Source organism: Mustela putorius, unplaced genomic scaffold, assembly GCF_011764305.1.
Source record: "Mustela putorius furo isolate JIRA1106 unplaced genomic scaffold, ASM1176430v1.1 tig00000785_pilon_pilon_pilon, whole genome shotgun sequence".
Taxonomy (NCBI): Eukaryota; Metazoa; Chordata; class Mammalia; order Carnivora; family Mustelidae; genus Mustela; species Mustela putorius.
The window spans coordinates 11,589,612-11,610,702 of NW_025421480.1; the positions used below are offsets into that span (position 1 = coordinate 11,589,612).

The following is a 21,091-nucleotide window of genomic DNA, read 5'->3' on the forward strand; positions in this document are numbered from 1 at the left end:
TACTTTTCTGTTTGAATTAAAATTATCTATCAAGAGGTGCCTGGGTGGTACAATCAGTTAGCATGTGACCGTTGGTTTTGGCTCATGTCGTGATCTCAGGATTGTGGGATCAAGCCCAATAGCAGGCTCAGTGTGGAACCTGCATAAGAGTCTTTCTCCCTCTGCCCCTCACCCCCAAAAGAAATAAATATTTAAAAAATTTTAAAAATATTATGTATCAATCCAAAAATTCCCACTTAAAATACATCAATCTTTTCCTGACCTTTTGAAATGGGTACTAAGTTTTTTCAAAATTAAGACTTTCTTCTTTGCCTAAATACACCATACATCATTGTTAGCATGTTATACTTTAACAACACACAAATCTTTCAAAGTAAATCTGGCTAAAATAAAGTCACATTGTACCCAAAGATTCCAAACTTGGCCTGATCTCTGCTCCATAATGATCTTCTTGAACTTCTTGCAAACAAAGTACCTTGGAAGGAAAAAAATGGCTTGAATTAAAACAGAGAGCAAATATGAATTTTCTGATGCTTTCATCTTTAAAAATAGGCTGCTAAAATTCTAAAAACCTAATGAAAGTTGAAATAAAAAGACTTAAGTCTTTTTTCTTGAAACTATCAAATTGATATTTCCAAATTTGATCAGTCCTCAAAAACCTGGCCTCTCTTACCATCCAAAACTGGTATTTCCCAAAAGAAGTATTTTAAATTTACATGTTGGAATTCTTTTTCCTGAATTACAATGTTCTTTAGTACTAAATCCTTCTAGTCCTTTCTCAAGGTGATTTCTTTGAATGTATCTAGATTTTTAGAGGAATGACTTACATTTTAAATCAATGGAAGTACTTACTGAATATTTAATACACTGCCAGTCTCTGTTTTCAAAACTGACTGGCAAGCAGAACTTTTTGGATCTTTTTTGAAAATTTAATGATTATTTACACCAACAACCATTCGCAAATGATGCTTTGGAAGTCATGATACATTGTTAAAAACGGTTCCATCACTATATTTAAAACCATCTTCCCTTCTTAGCCCACAGACAAAAAGGGGTAAAACCCATTTAGTTCACAGATAAACTTTTCTTATGCGAAGAATTTTGATGATATTCTGCACTTACATCTGCATCAAAGTGTTTAATTTCTTTCAGGATATTGGGGAACCTAAAACTCCAGTGTAAAACTGGCCGCCGGCAGTGTCTATACAGATGTGAATTGTCTTCCAATAAATCTTGTGAAAGTATATTATAGGACATCACTGAAAAGTCAAACTTGTTATCACTGTCTTCACATTTGGGGTCAACATTTTTGTCTCCTAGGATCTTCGTCTTGTCTTTATTATGGTTACATATATATTCCCAATGTCGTTGAATTGTGCCTGTTAAAATATATTGAACAAAATATAAAGAATTAATGAAAAATGACCAAATATTTTCCGGCATGAGATTTTTCTTGCCTTTTAAAAATTCCCACAGGCAATGAACAGAATGTTTTCCCCTAGGAAATGGCAACATAGCGCTATGAAACTGGAAGCTGTCATCAAATTGATTACGAAGGCAGTAAAATGATACAAAGACCGACCAACAGGTATAAAAGATTAAAAGGAGTTAGCAGGTCATTTTGGAGACTGAGAGAGTGTTCATAAAGTTAAGACTACATAGCTTCTCATTTACTTACGGTTAAGAAGTGGCTCTGCCAGACATGCTCAGCAACTTCATAACCATGATAGCGTACAGTTGACCATTGAACAATGTGGGGTTGGAGGGGAGGGTTAAGGGCACTGTGCAGTTGAAAATCCACATAAAACTTTTGACACCTTCAAAACTTAACTACTAATAGTCTGTTGTGGACTGGAAGCCTTACCAATAACAAAAACAGTAGATTAACACATAACTTGTATGTTATATGTATTTTATACTGTATTTTACAATAAAGTAAGCTGATGAAAATATTATTTTCTTTTTATTTATAAATTTATTTTATTATATTTATATTATAAATTTATTTATAAAGTTATTAAAATCATAAAGAAAGGGGTGCCTGGGTGGCTCAGTCGGTTAAGTCTGTGCCTTTGGTTCAGGTCATGGTCTCAGGGTCCCGGGATCGAGCCCCGCATCTGGCTCTCTGCTCAACAGGGAGCCTGCTTCCCCCTGTCTCTCTGCCTGCCTCTCTGCCTACGCAGAGACCCACGCAGTTCGACTCTTGTTCAAGGGTCAACTGTATTTGCATGTCACAGTTGGCTTTTTAATAAGATGTTTTCACACCGTAGTTTATTTCCTACTAGTAAGATAAGATTATCAAATGATTAAGCTCTAGAAATAACTCATCTCAGAATTCTGGTTTAGACATGAATGAAGGGTGTATGATGGCAATATATGGAAGTGTATTTAGTGGAACAATGCAGACAAAATGAACAGAAGAAATCTTTTTAATGCACACCAAAGCAAACGTTGAAGATAACATCGTTGTAGAACGCTAGTCAATGACAAGGGCTGGTTGAAGAACCCAGCATGCAGCATCCAGAAATGTGTGATGGTTTACATTCTGCAAAGACACATGTACCTGGGCCCAGTGATGAAAAAAGAGAATCAAAAAGCATGAGATTTTGCAATTATAGGCAGTCCTCGACTTAGAAATGACCTACAAACACACACACAAACATACATACATATGCCCCTTCGATCTTATCTTCCTCACCCCACCATGGAAGGCATGCCATGGAAAGGCATGAAGAAAAATGTGGAACTTTTAGAGATTCTATGAGCTCAACAGAAGGGGAAAACAAGAAATGGGAAGAACCTGGGAAAACAGATTTGGAGATCGGTTTTCAAGCAGGAAAAACCTCAGCCCTAGAATATCTCCCTTTTCCTACATGTAGGTTTTCACTTTATTGGATTACAATGCCTAAGATTCTACCAACTAAAAATTAAATTGAGGAAAAATAATTCCATACATACGGGGAAAAAAGACCAAAAGTGAAATTTTAAAATACCCTCTGGTAAACGAGTTTAGTAAGATTGCTTTCCTCAAAATCTAAATGCTGAAAGCAGCGGCATGGAAGGAATAGGCATTTTGACCAGAGGCTCGAAGAGGAAGATTATTTTTATGACTACTGAGGTCTGGGTGGATCAGCGGTGCTGGAGACTTACAGTACCATGAAGGCACTAAGAGCCTGAGGAGAAGGTAAAGAAAAAAAGAGTGACGGAAAGAAAACCAAACCAAACCCAAGCCATCCGGGATTAAAGAACTTAGCCTGGAGCTTGTCCTATACCCAGGAAAGGGATGGAAACTATCCCCTTCTGCATCCTTCACTGAATATGGAGAATCCTACCTGCAAAGGCCCAGAACTACAGCTAACTGCACTGACTCCGTAGGACTACTCTGAGATCTGTAACAGTTTCCATGGGGAACATGGAAACAGATGGTCAGCAACTGATTCTCAAGAACTAATTACCCAGAACACAATTCATTCGCAAATTGGGGACTGTCTATGATGGTTTTAGCCACAAATCATAGTCTTTATACACGTACAAGATGCAAAGGGCTCTAGTCATGCAAACACAATGCAAGCGACCATCACAGTTACAGCACTACCCTGGTGTCACCACCACATTGAAGTATGAAAGATGAAGGTCCAGAAAAGTTGTGCATATTTTCTTGTAAAATACGTGTATGGAAGGGCATAAAAATGCATTGAGATTGTATTGTCCCGACAAGCGTTTGTAAGCCAACTCTTTCTGCAATTACATTTTGAAACACGTCATGACCATCAGCTCCTGGTATACTGGGGCTGGGATGATGGGGGTAAATACGTATTTTCTCCTGCCCACATTTGTTTTTAATAAACATACAGATATGTGTTTGAATGCTAGGGTTCCATGGAAGACAATTTGAAGACGACTGATAGAGATGACAGTCTTTGGCCTTCATATACTTTACAACATAAATTCACACTACAAAAGCTTATATACCTTCCATGTCAGGAGGAACAAGGCGATCACAGCAGAGAAGACAGATGAATCAAAGAAAGTAAGCAATAGGCCTGATCAGGTTTTTAGGGTGCCTAATTAAAAAGTCCTAATTGTGTCACACAAATCCTTCAAATGTCACTTTAAAGTGACAGGCAAGTTAGAAGGCTGTTCTCTTGATGGAAAAGTATTAGTGAATTATCGGAAGTCACAAATATGGCTTAACGAAGAGCATTTTCCTTATTCACAATACCTAGGAAGAACGGACATATAAAGAGTCAGATCGCAATCAAAGTTTATCAGTATGTAAATTGTAATTCCCCAAGTGTTAAAGGGAAAACAACACCATCACGATTTTCTGAGTACCTACTATGAAGCCGACAGTGTATTAGGCACTTTGACAGGTCTCATTTCATCCTCAATAGGCTTTTAAAGTAGGCATTATTTCACACTAGGAAACCAAGGAGCAGGGAGGTCCCATGACCTGGCCAAGTTCACACAATCAGTGGTGGAGCAGAATGAGAGCAGGGAGTGGTTCCTGAGCCCAGGCTTATGTCAGCATACCACAGCTCCACCTGACAGCACAGGAGATGTACGAAAGGCTAAACCAGAGAGCAGTGCGCTGACCTGATGAACAATGAATACAGGAAGGAACGGTCATCTCATGACTTCATACAGCCCAAGATTTATAGGTTATGGAGCTGATTGTCCCTAGGAACCTAATTCTAATGTCTCTAACACGTTTCATTCATTCAAATGAACATTTGTTGATGAACACATGTTGTGCTCAAGTATTAGACAAATAGATTTTCACTTTCGGTGCTTAAAATTTCTACTCAAATGTGTAGCAGAATTTCTACTTAAAAGAGCCGTAAGTAATCTTCGAGCTAACCTAGCTCTGACCTCCCAAGTGAGACTCACTTTGAGCATTTTCCTTTGACAAACTTATGTGAGCTCCCTACACATGAACACCTACACAGTCTATTTCCAAATACCTTCAGAGGAATTATCTTCACTGAAAACCATAGCTCAGTAAGAACGACAACTCAAAATTCTACCAAGATGATTCACATACACTTTGGGGGAGGAGCAGGGCTGGCAGGACAAAAGGAGTCTCGTGAATTGTTTGGAGTGAAAAGTATGACAAAACTAGAAATGATCAACATGTTTAGAAAACAAATATTTCTTAAAGTTGATTAAGATGTTGTTCCCTTATTAAAAGATAAAACTTGGGACACCTGGGTAGCTCAGTGGGTTAAGCCTCTGCCTTCGGCTCAGGTCATGATCTCAGGGTCCTGGGATGGAGCCACATCGGGCTTCCTGCTCAGCGGGGAGCCTGTTTCCTCCTCTCTCTCTGCCTGCCTCTCTGCCTACTTGTGATCGTTCTCTCTCTGTCAAATAAATAAATAAAATCTTTAAAAAAATAAAAAATAAAAGATAAAACTTCCCATAGTGTCTCAGGATTATAGCAATAGAACCCATTATGAGAAATATACTGAATAAGCTAAAATCTTATTCTGTAAGAAAATCTCTTTCATTTATGATTGTGTCTATTTAAGAGTATCTTTTTGTCTTACTCAAAAAAGTGAGCATTAAACTGGCTGGCTCAGTTGGTAGAGCATGTAATTCTTGACCTTGGGGTTGTTAGAGTCCCATGTTGGGTGTGATTACTTAGAAATAAAATTGTCAAAAAAATAAATTTGAAAAACCCTTAAATTTAATTTTTTAAAATAGGTGTGTAGACTCTCAAAAACATATACCAATTTCTAGGAAGTCTAAGGACTTCTGTTTTAAAAACAATGGATTTATTATTCTTAAATTAATGTTTTAGTTTAGTCCTATATTCTTTCCCAGTCTTATTCTCTCTATATATAGTTTCTTCTATATTTACTGCCAGAAATATATAATAAAATATAAAAATAGATATAAACAAAGACTTAATTTTAAAAAAATCATTTCCTTTTTCCTAACAGAAAACTACTGGCTGAAAATAAATACTAAACCCCTACAAAATCTGGAAGAGGTTTTAAGGATTATTAGAAAGTAAAGTTTTAATAATTCTATGGCTTCTATTTCTGCACCAAGATAAATGTCACCTTTACCTTGGTGTTTTCTTCGTTTTGATGAAGGCTCATCTCCCTCAGAGTTCATGATGTAACTAGAGAGATGAATCAAAGAGGTCTGGCTCAGGTTGTCAGGTCTCCAGTTCCAGTACTGAAACGGAGTTCTAGACTCAAATAAACAAGGTGGTCTCCAATTTAATGAAAAATGCCTACTACTGAAGTATGGGTAAGGAGCACGAGAATAATGTCCAGGCCACCTCATACAACTAGAAATATGTCTGTTCCAGCAACACCTCTGCAGATTCTCCCACGGTGTCGTCCAATCTCTGGCCAGACTCTTCTGGTGATGGGGTAACATGGGGTATCTAAAAGAAATAAATACACTCCTTGAGGCACCACTATTTGTTCACGCTATAGCACCCCAAATCCAAATCTGTTTCCTCAAGGGAAGATAATGTTTAATATTTAAAATCTGACTTTTAAATCATGAAGGATTGGGGGGGCAGCTATGATTTAATTATTAGTAGCAACATCTCAAAACTCTCCCTCAGCGCCTATGAATGGCATTTGGAATACTTAACAGAGAAAACACCAGCCTCCCAAAATACCACACACGCTTCAAAAAGTCCTCAGTTCACCTGAGAGATTAACCAACCATCAAACTGGTTTTCAGAGCAGCTTTCTAATATCTAATAAACTGTATGGATAAATAAAATCCACAGCAAATGTAATACTTGATTCAATGTAGAACACTTAAGCTGAGTACAAGAAAAGTGCATCTCTCCTTCAACTTGGGTTTGGAGTAGACAGAAACATGCTTCTGAACAGTTTTTTATAGCAAGATTCCATTTTCCAAACATCTGTAGAGCTAAGAAAACAAAAACCTATCCCAACTTCACAAAATGACCTCTCTTGCTAATCAGTAGGTGGATAATTTATTTTTCCAACCTTCATTTTTTTTTTTAAGGAAAAAAAAATTTTTGAAGGAAATGAAATGGGATAGTGATTACTTATTAATAATTCACCAGTACTTCAAACCCAACAGCACCAATTTACTGATCATCCAAAATATATCCAAAGCAGTGTTACCACTAACTTGAATAAATATGTTGCTCTCGGGCTCTCTTAAGAAACAATGCAACTTAAGCACCGTCTTCTTACCATACTATTCTGGCAAAATTTTGGATTCAGAGGACTTCTGTCCTTTCCCAGAACTTATTAAAGGTACAATTCCAAGACGTGTTAATAATGTCCACTTTTACCACTGAAGAAATTTTGCTTAAACTGTATTTACTGTTATTTGACTTTTATATATTCATTTTAAAGGCATTTAAATGTTTTAGCATATATTTTTGTGTATGCATTCTCAAATTGTTCTCTAAATTCAACTTAACTGTAAATCTTTAAAAGCATGACATGGGCAGACTATTCTGCTTTGTGACAACTCTGAAAGCCATAGAGATTTAGGTGCTCGCTCCACACTTTTTCTATCCTAACAGGCTACGGTATTGAAATACAATACTCGTGCTACAAAACTTATCGCCTATATTCACAGTAACTTATATAGATGTCTTTTTCCCAAGATGATGAGCTCCTTCAAGACCAGAGCCTTCTTAATCATTTTAATTCTGGTCTCTCCCTAAGTGCCTAGCACAGTGCCTGGCACACAGCTGGTACTCAGGAAAACACTGCTGAGCTGAATTGTGATCAAGCCCCCGACTGTAGGAGATTAAAACCAGATCCCCATGACTTATATAATTAATACAGTGTTGTGTTTCCCAGGTGAGGTACACCAGTCCATTTCGCATGGTACACAATAAAACTTTTTGACTTTTCACATCTAAGTATTTATTAGAAAAAGCCCATAATGAATACGTCAAACCCAAGATTTCGTGGACACTGCTCAGGGCGACGCTAATACAGGCAGCATTACTGAAATGCTTAAAAAAAAAAAAAGTCAATTTCAAGAAAAAAATGTAGTACACACAGGTGTGGAAGGAGTATCTGGTAATAAACCGTAAAGGCTGGTATACAAATGACTGAAGTGTGAGACACACTGACACCACAAACAAACCCCCGGGTGTGCCTGCGACGCGCGCGCCGCCCTCGGGGTCAGGCCGCCCGGGGACCTACGGCGCACCCGCCGCCTCCCCGCAGACGCTCGGCTCCCGGCGGGGGCTGATGCCTGGCAGGAGGCCCCGCGACCCGGGGGCGCAGGCTGGGTCGGGGCAGGGCAGGGGAAGTGGGCCGGGGCTCCAAGGCCCAGCGGGGACGGAAAGGCACGAGCTCTGCCGGCGATCGACCGCCCCGAACCCGGCCCGGCCCCCGTCCGCCGAGCGCCCCTCCGGCTGCGCGCCGGGTTTACCTATCCCTCGGGGTCTCCGGAGGCTCGTCCCGGCGGCACCGCCGCCCGGACCCTCTTCCTCCTCCTTCCTCCCCCAGCCCGCCCCGCCCCGGGTTAACCCGGGCCGCCCGCCCCCGCTCCTCCCTCCTCCCTCCCAGCCCTACTGACCGGCCTCTCCCCACCACACAGCGGCCGTAGCCCCTCCTCACACAGCGCCACGCTTCCATCTTCCCCTCTGCGGGCGTCCAGGTCCCGGGCCCAGGGCTCAACCTCAAACTCTACACCCGCTCGGGCGGCCGAAAGCACCAGGGCTTCCCCATCACTAGACGTCGGGAGTCCGGGCCGGCTGCAAGGCATGCTGGGAGGTTCAGGCTCGCCCGGCGCCAAGTCCCCATCTTGCGCCGCGACAGCCTCCGAATTGCTTCAATCCCGAGTTAGGTTCAAGTAGCATGCGCAGACGGTGGGGAAGCCTGCGCGGCCATTTCAGAATAGGGCAAACAACCGACCTCTGTCTTAAAGGAACAAGAGCTAAGCTAAGGGCTGAACAGCTTTGTGAAGGCCTGCGGGACGGTACGGGGTGGTTGCTTGAGAGAAAGAAGAAGAAGAAAAAAATATGTTTTAGCGTATGTTTATGATGATCTCGGGAGATTCGAAAGGCGGATGCCCGCGGTGGAGAAAATACCCTTCTCTGTGTTCCCGTGCAACTGTGGTACCAGGGATTTTTGCACTTAATTTTGTGGGAGCACATCCCCAGGGGTCATTTTTAACGTCTGTGTGTGTTGTGTGTGTCTTTTCTCAAATTTAGTATAGGACTCTAGATTATTGGAAAGCGTTATTTACGCGGAGACTTCCGCGTAGGAAACTGAGTTAGGAGGAGGAATCAACTGGGGAGATGGGGAAAGGGTACTGGCAGGCGGAATCACTGCTTTTGTAGGCTCTTTGGGAGAGCAGTGGAGTAATTTATCAGGAAGGCGTTTATAGTTCTCTGTTGATGAGGAAATCTAATGCATGTGAAAAACATTTTCGCTCAGTGTAGAGTTGATTGCCATCATTTGCGGTAGTTAGGTTCTCTAAAGTTACTGCCAATAACGGAATCAGCAAATACTGAACCATTGCCTCAGATGGAAATATGGGGGTTCCCCTGAGCCTCTGGTCACATTTTAGTCACCTAATCCATACATAACAACGTTGCACTATAACTCAGGCATGAGTGAAGCTTATCTAACCCATGCATTTTCTCTGCAAGGCACATCACAGATGTCCCGTGCTCAGCGACAACAGGCAGCACTTTGGAACTGCACTTGGGGGCCAATTTATTGTTATTATTTTTAAGGATTTTATCTATTTATTTAACAGAGAGAGAGAGAGAGAGACTACCAGAGAGGGAACACAAGCAAGGGGAGTGGGAGAGGGAGAAGCAGGCTTCTGACTGAGCAGGGAGCCCAATGCAGGGCTCGCCCCAGTACCCTGGGATCCTGACCTGAGTCCAAGGCAGAGAGGCTTAAAGACTGAGCCACCCAGGCACCCTTGGGGGCCATTTTAAATAGCAGAATGATCAACAAAAAGCACAAAAGTGTGAAAAACATGGTACTAAAATAGACTGGGAAGAGAACACTTTTTATAGTGTGAGAGCTGAAACAAGAAGGCAAGCTTTGTTTCCTTCAAACTTACCTGGGAACACGCAGGTTGGACAATTAAATTTTTCACCACTCTGTGTGGCTCAGTCCGTTAAGCATCAGACTCTTGATTTGGGCTCAGGTCACAATCTCAGTTTGTAAAATTGAGCCCCCGGTGGGCCTCCATGCTGAGTGTGGAGCCTGCTTTAGATTCTCTCTCTCTCTCTCTCAAAAAAAAAAAAAAAAAGAAAAAGAAAAAGAAAAAAAAAACACTTGCAAGTATTGATTTTGGAGTTACATATACATTTTAGTAGATAGGCAAAATTCACAACTACATAAAAAAATGAATAGTGCTGGGCAGATGTATTTCTATTAAACACAGCCCTAATTTCTGGTTGTTTATTAAATGTATTGATTGGTATCTCATAGGTCTTAGCTCTGTAATAAGATTGTATCTTATGAGCAAGGATGATGACCCATTATTTTCAAAATCTACCCCACCTAGTGTTGTGCTAAGTATACAATAGATTGTAGATAAGATATTTTTGAATGAATGGTTAACTCAGGACCAGAATTAGAGCAGATCTGTGAATGAACAGAAACTTCCCCCTCTACATCCTATATCCTCTGGTTTGTGATGTGTAAAGAGAAATGTAGCACTTTGAAATAATTAAGAGATTAATGGATGTTAGATTGCTGGAATTTGGAGGATTGTTTGATCCTAAAAGATACTCACCTTTATCTTGAATGACTATTTTTGAATTCTGTAGTGATTAATGTTAACTTGTTGAGAAGTGATGATAATTCAAATGATTATTATCTATAAACATGTGAGTAAATTCTTTTCAATGGGGGGAGAGCTCTCCTCCTCTGTAGAAAATCCAGTTTTACATCCATTTGGAAGGTCAATATTACTGATCTGTAAAGCGTCTGCTTTTTGGATTCTTCTGGAACAGACTGCAACATATCTCTGGATCCCTTATTCAAAAAGTTAAATAAAATCATTTTGTATGACTTTACTTTTTCTTTTTTCTTTTTAGAATTATCCTCTAACAGTTTTGCCATTCTCACCAAGATGCCCAATGTAGTCATCTGACAGAATCAGATGAACTTATGACCAAAGAGGTGTGCCTCATGGAATGTCAAGTCCAGGTATTTGTTTTCTTGCTCCCAGAGGTGAATCTGAAGCATAGCAGAATTTTTTTTTTTCAAAGATTTTTTTTTTTTAATTTATTTGACAGATAGAGATCACAGGTAGGCAGAGAGAGAGAGAGAGAGAGAGAGGAGGAAGCAAGTTCCCTGCTGAGCAGAGAGCCCGATGTGGGGCTCGATCCCAGGACCCTGGGACCATGACCCGAGCTGAAGGCAGAGGCTTTAACCCACTGAGCCACCTAGGCGCCCCATAACAGAATTTTTAAATTAATTTTTTTAAAAGTAGGATCTGTGCCCAGTGCAGAGCCCAACATGGGTCTCTAACTCACAACCCTCTGATCAAGACGGGAGCTGATGCCTAGGTGGTTCAGTTGGTTGAATGTCTGGCTTCAGCTCAGGTCATGATCCTGGGGTCCTGGCGTCAAGTCCTGTGTTGAGCTCCCTGCTCAGTGGGGGGATTCTGCTTCTCCCTTCACCCCTACCCCCTGCTGGTGATCTCGCTCTCTCTCACTCACTCTCAAATAAATAAAATCTTAAAAAAAAAAAAAAAAAAGACCCAAGCTGAGATCAGGAGATGATGGATGCTCAACCAACTGAGTCACCCAGATGCCCTTCAACAGAATTTTTTTAAATCTCTGTTTTCCTAATTTTAATTTTGTTCTCCACCAGTTTTGTATTTTGGTTTGTATATTGACAATAGATTATGTCCCTCTAGTGGCAGCAGTAATCAGCAACTTGGTAATATGGTCTGACCATTTGGTGATCTTTTTAAAAGGATTAGTGATTTCTAGAGATCTATTTTCTCGAGTAAGCGACCTATTTCTATTTTATCTGTTTGTATATTTTGAACTCAAGAATTCTGTGCCCACTGGGAAGAAGAGCTCTTTGGTATCTGGACTAGTGAGTTTCTGTGCTTCTGTGATGACTCTTGACCCATGGTTGAAATTGTAGAATCGAAGCCATAAACTCTCCATATGTCTGTGTGTCTATGTGTCTGTTATTCATGGAGAGCTTTATCTCTCATTATGTGAATATGAGATATCCTACTTATGGAAGACATTAATAAGTTAAATTATGAAGTTGGTTTTATTAAAAGAGCTGTGTTCTGAGTGGCTTATAATGATAAATTAGCACTTCTATAAATTTTTTAAAAGATTTTATTTTTAAGTAATCTTCTACATTCAATGTGGGGCTCAAACCCACAACCCCAAGATCAGGAGTTTCATGCTCCACCAACTGAGCCAGCCAGTCGCCCCAGTACTTCTATAAATTTAATTCCTAAAATTACCTGGAAAAAGAAGAATTAGAAATACTTTAATTGTGATGCACTTAAAATAATATATTATTCTTATAGAAGCTAATCAGAAATGTTTTAAGAATCAAAGTTCACACAATGAAGGTCAGTCTCTAAGGAGCAGGTGATTTCTTCCTTGAAATAGTTTAATGATAACAAGATATGGGTAGACACTGATTGATGTGTCAAAATACGATCTCATCATAATTGCACAGATAACCAGGGACTGAGGCAGTGGAGAAGGATAGTTAAGAAAAACTCAGGGTCCAAGGTGTCTACTAAAGACAAACCAAATTTTTTGGACAAGCATACAGATATTCATTTGCTACTCAGGGGACTGCTTAAGAGCTCAGGATCTTGAATTGAGTGGGCTGGGATGAGAATAGCAAATACAGCAAAAAGTTAATAAACCTCATCCGGAGGGACTGATGTTTAAAAGATACTGGAAGTGCTTGAAATCCCACATTTCTATGATATGGGAACTCTCAAGCATTCTCTGTGGGAAAGGGCACAACTCTTTAATATCCAGACTGGTGAGTTTTTGTTTTTCTGTGTTTACTCTTGATCTTGTTCTTCCTGCCCAAAACTAAAGTCGGTAAGACTGCCTCTCTCTTGGGGCACCTGGGTGGCTCAGTCCTTAGGCTTCTGCCTTTGGCTCCCCACATCCTGCTCCCTGCTCGGCAGGAAGCCTGCTTCTCCCTCTTCGACTCCCCCTACTTGTGTCCCTTCTCTCGCTGTGTCTCTGTCAAATAAATAAATAAAATCTTAAAAAAAAAAAAGACTGCTTCTCTCTGCCACTGAAACTGCCAAGGCTGAATTTGGAGCAGAGAGAATGGAGAGAAGCAGTGGCGTGAAGTCGTGAAGTCATAGAGTGTTTCTCCCGAGGAGTAAGCCACAAAGTGGAGGCACTTTTCAGAGTACAACAGAGGTGCAGTGAGGCTCCTGAAGTGATTAAGGATTGTGCAGCTAGAAATGGAGATGACTAGAGCTATAGAAATGTGGCAGAAGAGAAAATACTAAAAGTACACATTTTGAACAATAGCAGAGAGACTTAGAATTATTTGAAAATTGTTTTTCAAATCCTTGGGCAGGAAAGTGACCATTTCAGTGTCTGTTCCGGGACATCCAGATTCAGTCAGCCAATAAGGCAGAGCCAGAAGACGGAAGAAAAGTCTAGAATAGACTGAAACGGAAACATTTTCCTTTGACGCATCTAGAGAAGGCCTTCAACTAGTTTCCAGAGGAGAGGGGACATCACCATCCCCATGGGGATTATAGAGGGCACTTGAAGTAATGAGCACTGGGTGTTGTACCCAACTGATGAACCACTAAATTCTACCTCTGAAACTAATAATACAGTATTCATTAATTAAATAGAATTTAAATTAAAAATCTTTTAAAAAAGATCTCCTTTTTTTTTTTTTTTAAAGATTTTATTTATTTATTTGAGAGTGTGAGAAGGGAGAAGGTCAGAGGGAGAAGCAGACTCCCTGCGGAGCCTGATGTGGGACTGGATCCCAGACTTGATCCCAGTACTCTGGGATCACAACCTGAGCCAAAGGCAGTGGCTTAACCAATTGAGTCACCCAGGTTCCCCTAAAAAGATCTTCTTCCTATATATGGAATTGTTTTTTGTTTTTTTCTGATTGGTGTTCTCTGTGTACTTTTCATTCTGAATATTAATTTCTTTGTTTGATTCAGAAATGCTGACCCCATTATCTCTGTGAATTTTGTTTTTCCACCATTTCCTCTATTATCTTTTTCTGAAATTCCTATAGATCACTAATAAACCCTCTTTAATTCTTTTGTCTTCTGACTACTCTTAACCACTCCTCCTGTCTGCCTCCTTCTCTTCTTCTTTTCATCATTTCTCTCTAGGCTGAAATCTGGGTGAATCCTCAGTTCTATTAATTTACTAAATTTTTTCTTCAACTGAGACTACTCAAGAATGCATTTTGTCTGTTGGGTATTTATTGCAGTGACTATATTTTGTTATTTCCAGGATTTCTAGTACATGCTTTTCCACATCAATCTTTCTGATTTCTCCTTGCTTGTATAATTCTTTGTATTTTTTTCTTTTAACTTTCTCAGAGAATACTAAACATGCTTATTTAAAACTCATTTTCAGATCATTCTCATATGTCCATTTCATCTGGAATGAATTTATCTTTTCTCTTTTAATCTCACTGATCACTCTTCTGAATATGAATTTCTTCGCGTGTTTTGGAATTTTGACATGCAGATAACCTTGCCCTTTGTTAACTCTTAGTTGCTTCCATTTCCCCCCAAGAGACTTCCAGACTAGAATCAGGTCTTTTATTGCTAGCTTAGTCTTGTCTGGCTATGCTGCTAAGAGATATTGCAGATCCAGTTGCTGAACTAGTGGACAGCTTGGCCCAAGTCTTAGATGTGGCTCAGTGGCACCTATCTCTTGCCTCCCTAAGCAATGGCTCTGGAAGCAGTCACTGCAGCCTTTTTCAACCTTTTTCATGGTTAAAGGAGCCCCTAGTTTTAGCACTGAACCTGAAACTATCTCTTCCCTTCCTTGTGAGGACTTTTTTTTTTTTTTTAAAGATTTTATTTATTTACCTGACAGAGAGAGATCACAAGTAGGCAGAGAGGCAGGCAGAGAGAGAGAGAGGAGGAAACAGGCTCCCCGCTGAGCAGAGAGCCCGATGTGGGACTCGATCCCAGGACCCTGAGATCATGACCTGAGCAGAAGGCAGCGGCTTAACCCACTGAGCCACCCAGGCGCCCAGGACTTTTGATCCCTGTTCCCACTAGGACAAAATTCCAGGTCGGGAGCCCAGCAGACTTCAGGTTTGGTGTTCTGGGCCTCAGAGAGGTTTATATTGGTTCTGAGCATGATCATGTTTTTTTGTTTCTTAATTTCTCTTTTTATATTTTATGTCTCATTACTATGTGTTTGGAGCAGAGGATGTCTTCAATACAAGAACTTGGAGGGTATCTTAGCTGGATATACAAATATATTGCATTATATATTGCATCATGGTCCAGAAACAATTTGTTAGTAAGTGCAAAGTCTGTGCCTCAGGAATTCTGAGGACACTGAGACTCAATGTCACATAGGAAATGGGAAGACTCTCAAAGAGTCAAATAGATCTGGGTTTTAACAGAGACCCTGACAGCCCCCAGCTGTGAAATTACCAAATATATTACCTCCTTGGTAACAGTTATTTCACTTTTGAAATGCCTATGAAATATTGTGAAGCTTAAATAAAATGGTAGCTGTGAAGTATTTGTTATAAGACAGAGAGGTAGACTTTTTTTTTTCATTTAACATCAACTTTGTAGGCAAAATAAACTTGAATTCACATACTTGGTTAAGTAAACTAGCATATACTGAGTAAATAATACACATATAATGGAACTTTATACAGACCTTTCGGGAAATAGTATGAAGGAAATTAAAAATAGAAGATAAAAATGTTATAAAGTCAAATAAAAAATAAAGTCAAAATAAAAAAATAAAAATGTTATAAAGTCAAATAAAAAATAATGATTTAATAGGTAATAGAAATATCCATCTGAGGGGCACCTGGATGGCTCATCCAACTCTTGATTTTAGCTCAGATCATGATCTCTGGGTCCTAGGATTGAGCCCTGAGTCAGGCTCTGTGCTCAGCAGGAGTCTGCTTGAGGATTCTCTCTCTCGCTCTCTCCCACCATTCCCCAGGTTGTCTGCGTGCGTGGGTGCACTCCCTCCTCTCTCAAATAAATAAATAAATAAATCCTTAAAAAAAAGAGAGAAATATCCACCTGATACTTCAGATTTTTAAGCCGAGGATAAGTATGCTAATGTATAATAATCTATTTTGAGGTATTAATTGATGTAAATTTCTCCTGCTTGTTTAGATAGTTTGTATCCTTTGTTAACGAAAACTTCCTAACTAGTGAAGTTACATATACATACAGGTATATAACATTTATATATAAATATGGGTTATAAAGAGGACTTTTACCTATTTGCCCTTAAAAAACAAGATTTGGAAACATGTGGATTTGCAAGGAAAAACTTAAAAAAATGACAAAAATCTAAATTTGAAAGGTCTCTCAACTCCCACACATGTTCTTATACATCATTCTCAACCTCCAAATTCTGAAAAAATGTTTCTGTATAGCCTATCAGCTCTCTCAATAAAAATATCCCAGGTTGTCATGGTGATAGAGTTCTTTTCTCTGAAGAACCTTGTAGTCTGGTGCAGTGGTTTCCTAGTTCTTTATGGCTGTGGAATGTTTCCTCTTTTCTTTCATACTGTTTCGTATTTTTCCAACCTAATGTTACAGCTAGAGTGGTGGTAAACTAAAGATTTAATTGAAATAGAGAAGATTTAAATAATGGTCTTATAATAAGGAAATTAGTCTGGAAAGCGGATGGAATCCTCCCTGAGTGTATGTTCTGCAGTAGTCTTTGATGAAAACATTACAGACCCAGCCCTTGCTAGAACTTGTTTCTTTCCTAATGTACCGGCTGATGAAATTAAGGACTCTTGATGTCCAGAATTTTAAAACAGAGGTACAGTTATAGGAATTTGGTAGTTAGGATATGAAATTCAGGTTAGCCTTTCTCTTGTCTCTACCCCAAACCCTTTCCTATTCCCATTTCTCAGTTCTGAATGAGGGTTTTATAGATGTGTGAGTCCCTATAGTGCAGATTTGTGGGTGTTACGGAATTGAGCTCATCTCTGACAAGTGATCTTGATGCCTGCTTTAGTTGGTTTTAGAGGTCCTAGAGTTGTCTTTCTGGGACGGTATTAAGGAGTAAGAGCAGACCTCAGCTGGGGTTCCTTGGACACAGAGAAGAATAGAGGGACTGAGCAATGGAGCGTTAGAGGAGAGCACAGGAAAGCTACACATAAGAAAGAGTAAAAATGCATTCTGTGGTTGTTTGATACCTATTTGGGGAGATGAACCATGTTTTTTGTTTGCCTAAATAATGAATAAATCAATGGCTATTTGGTGATGACTTTACCAAGTATTTTTACTCTGCCCATGGCAAAACTAGACATTTGATTAAGAGGAGTCTTTTGTGAAGGCTAACATCAAAGTGTAAGGTAGGTATTAGCTTTTTTTAAAGCATTTTTGGTTCATAAGCAGTTACCTTAAGACTGGGAAATCTGGGATCATGGATGTTAAAAAAAGATTTAAGGGACTCTTTGAATTATTACAATATTTTGAAAAGTCTCCTCAAAATTGAAGAAAATTCTGTGACAGGGAAGTAAAAGTTTACCCAACCCTCAAGTTTCTTTGCTTTTGACTGAGCTTAATATGGATACATTTATTTGTTCTTTCATCCATTCAGAAGCTCAGATCAGTAGTTACTTGTTTATGACTTTGGCAAAGAAGAAAACCAAATAATTGTAACTTAACATATTGTAATTGGCTTGGCAGGAAAAAAATATTTAGAGCTTTGGAGTTCATGCATTTAGCAAATACCTCTTAATCTTTCAGGCACTGCAATAGATACTCAAGACAAAAATATGAAAGAAGAGCCGCTGCCTTTATGGAACTCACAGCGTAGTGGAATAAAAACATGTCGGCATTAAATTAGCCTAAACGACATATCACTACTCTGTAATAGGTGTGGTAGTAGAGAGGGGGAATAGAGAGATGTGGTAGCAGAGAGGAAAGAGCACCTAATTCTCCTTGAAAAGGAAACAGGGGCTTTGAAAGAGGGCTCCAGGGAGAAATTAGTCCTCGTGTGAGCTGATTCCTGAAGGTTGGTTGGAGGTGGGAGTTTCAAAAAGAAAGAGCTGGTTGGAAGATCTGGGGATATGAAATTGCAAAGGGTTTGGCTGAAACCCAGAGAAATTAGACAACAGGTGAGCAGGGACCGGACATGATGGATCCAAAAATCATGACAGAAAAATCATGGTAATAAGATGCACTGAGGTTTTACAGAGGAATGACATAATGATATATTCTTTTAAAATGGGTAATTTTATGAGACTGACGCGCTACCTACTGCGCTAACGAGGCACCTTAAAATGGGTAATTTTAATGGGACTATGAAGGATGAATTGGAGGGAGGTAGGAAAGCCAGGGTAGTTTTTATTTCTTTGAAGATTTAAGAAACTTACTAATTGCGTACAACATACACACAAAGTACTTAACTCTTAAATGTTCAGCTTGATAAATGTTTTCATGTAAACACTTATGTAACGGCTAACCAGATCATGAAATTTCCAGTGTCCCAGAAGAGTCTTCATATGGATATAAGTATTCATTTCTCTTGGGTAAAATACCTATGGGAGAGATTGCTGGGATATGTATAGTAAGTGTACGTTTAACTTTATAAGAAACTGCCAAACTGTTTTCCAACTTCTCTGTATCATTTTGAATTCCCACTGGCAATCTATGAAAGTTGCAATTGCTCCTGCCCTGACAACACTGGGGAGCATCAGTCTTAAGAATTTTAGCCATTGTTTTAGTTGTAAGGTAATACCTCAACGTAGTTTTTAAAAAGAATTAAGATAAAATTCATATAACATAAAATTCACCACTTTACCCATTTAAAGTGTGTAATTTGGTGGTTTTTAGACTATTTGCAAGGTTGTGTAATCAACACCACTGATTCTAGGACATTTCCATCACCCCTAAAAGAAAACGCATACCTCCCAGCTTCCTCATCCCTTTTCTCCCTCTATCTCCTGTTAACACTAATTTCCTGTCTTCATAGATTCTTCTATTCTGGACACTTTATATAAATGAAATCATGCAATATTTAGATCTTTCTGTCTGGCATCTTTCACATTGCATAATGTTTTTAAGGTCCATCCATATTGTAGTATCAGTACTTCATTCCTTTTTATGACTGAAAGTCCCAAGTAGACTCCATCTGAGTGCAGAGCCTGACATGGCACTGAATCCCATGACCCTGAGATCACGACCTGACCTGAAACCAAGAGTGGGATACTCACCTGACTGTACCACCAAGGGGCCTCTCCTCTGTGTGGTCTTAATCTCCTCATATGAAAACATGAGTCATATTAAATTAGGATCCACCCATGGATCCTAATTGCCATATTTTTAGGCCATTCCTCCAAATGTAGTTATAACTTCAACATATGGATTGGGGAGGCACAACTCAGTTCATATCACCATCCTAGTGGGTGTGAAGTTTTATCTGATTGTGGTTTTGATATGCATTCCCTAATGACTAATGATGCATCATTTCATATGCTTATTGGTGATTTGTATATCTAATTTGGAGAAATACATATTCAGATCCTCTGTTTACTTTTAAATGGGGTTATTTGTTCTTTATTACTGAGTTGGATTATTCTGGATACTAGACCCTCTCAGATAGATGATTTGCATATAATTCCTCCCATTCTGTGGGTACTCTGTGGGGTTTTCTTCATAGTGTCCTCTGATGTACAAAACATTTAATTTTGATAAAATTTATTTATTTTTAGTTTGGATGCTCATGCTTTAGTGTCATAGCTAAGAAACCATTTCCTAATCCAATGTCACAAAGGTATACACCTATGTGTCCTTCCAAGAGTTTTAGTTTCAGTTCTTACATTTAAGTCTTTGATACATTATGAGTTAATTTTGGTATATGGTGTTAGATAGGAGTCCAGATTAATTCTTTTTCATGTGGCTATCACTTTTCCAACACCACTTGTTGAAGGGACTATTTCCACTACCCTAACTCCCTCCACCTCCCAAGCCACTGAATGGTTTTAGAATACTTTTTGAAAATCATTTGACTGTAATATACTGGTGTATTTCTTTCTTTTTTTAAAAGATTTTATTTATTTATTTGATAGAGATCACAAGTAGGAAGAGAAGCAGGCAGACAGAGAGGAGGAAGCAGGCTCCCTGCTGAGAAGAGAGCCTGATTTGGGGCTCCATCCCAGGATCCTGAGATCATGACCTGGGCTGAAGGCAGAGGCTTTAACCCACTGAGCACCCAGGTGCCCCTATAGTATTCTTTTTTGAAATGCTTTCGTTTCAAGCTAGAGCCGACTTCACAAAACAAGTGGTAAATGTTTCCTATTCTACTTTTGGATGAGTTTTGGTAGAACTGATAATCTCTTTTCCTTAAATACTTAGTAGAATTCACCACTGAAGTTACACCGGCTTGGAGTTTTCTTTGTTTTGAATGAAGAATTCAAGTTCTTTGACAGAGATATGGCTAGTTAAGTTCTCTTTTTATTTTTTAAAGAACTTTAGTAGTTTGTGTCTTTTAATAAATTTATTCATTTCACTTAAGTCATCAAATTTATTAGTATGCAGATGTTCAAGGAAATCATTTTCCTTTTAATGACAATAGGATATGCTGTATTTTTTTTTAAAGATTTTATTTATTTATTTGACAGACAGAGATCCCAAGTAGGCAGAGAGGCAGGCAGAGAGAGAGAGAGAGAGAGGGAAGCAGGCTTCCTGCGGAGTAGGGAGCCCGATGCGGGGCTCGATCCCAGGAGCCTGAGATCATGACCCGAGCTGAAGGCAGCAGCCCAAACCACTGAGCCACCCAGGCGCCCCGGATATGCTGTATTTTTTATTCTTGATACCTATAATTTGTTTTTTCTTTTCTCTCTTTTTTAAAGATTTTTACTTATTTGACAGAGAAAGAGAGAGAGCACACAAGCAGGGGGAGCTGCGGACAGAGGGAGAGGGAGAA

General features: G+C 39.4%; 1 protein-coding gene and 1 long non-coding RNA gene across 12 annotated transcripts in view; one reads left to right on the forward strand and one right to left on the reverse strand.

The window, feature by feature from the left end:
* Positions 1-21,091, reverse strand: part of ANGEL2 (angel homolog 2) — a 34,271-nt gene that overhangs the window by 10,086 nt on the left and 3,094 nt on the right. For 2 of the 11 annotated variants that reach the window (XM_004778958.3, XM_045084723.1), the window contains exons 1-4: positions 8,545-8,733; positions 6,072-6,397; positions 1,123-1,379; positions 406-475 (exon numbers count right to left, since the gene is read on the reverse strand). In XM_004778958.3, coding sequence (XP_004779015.1) covers positions 406-475; positions 1,123-1,379; positions 6,072-6,397; positions 8,545-8,603 — 712 coding nt within the window. In that variant the 5' untranslated portion in view covers positions 8,604-8,733. The other 9 variants (XM_013049207.2, XM_013049208.2, XM_013049206.2 and 6 more) reach the window with 9 other exon arrangements.
* On the forward strand, positions 8,947-21,063 carry LOC106004335. Its single transcript, XR_001177318.2, has 3 exons — positions 8,947-9,085; positions 11,033-11,144; positions 21,018-21,063. It is a non-coding gene; the product is annotated as an uncharacterized LOC106004335 (long non-coding RNA).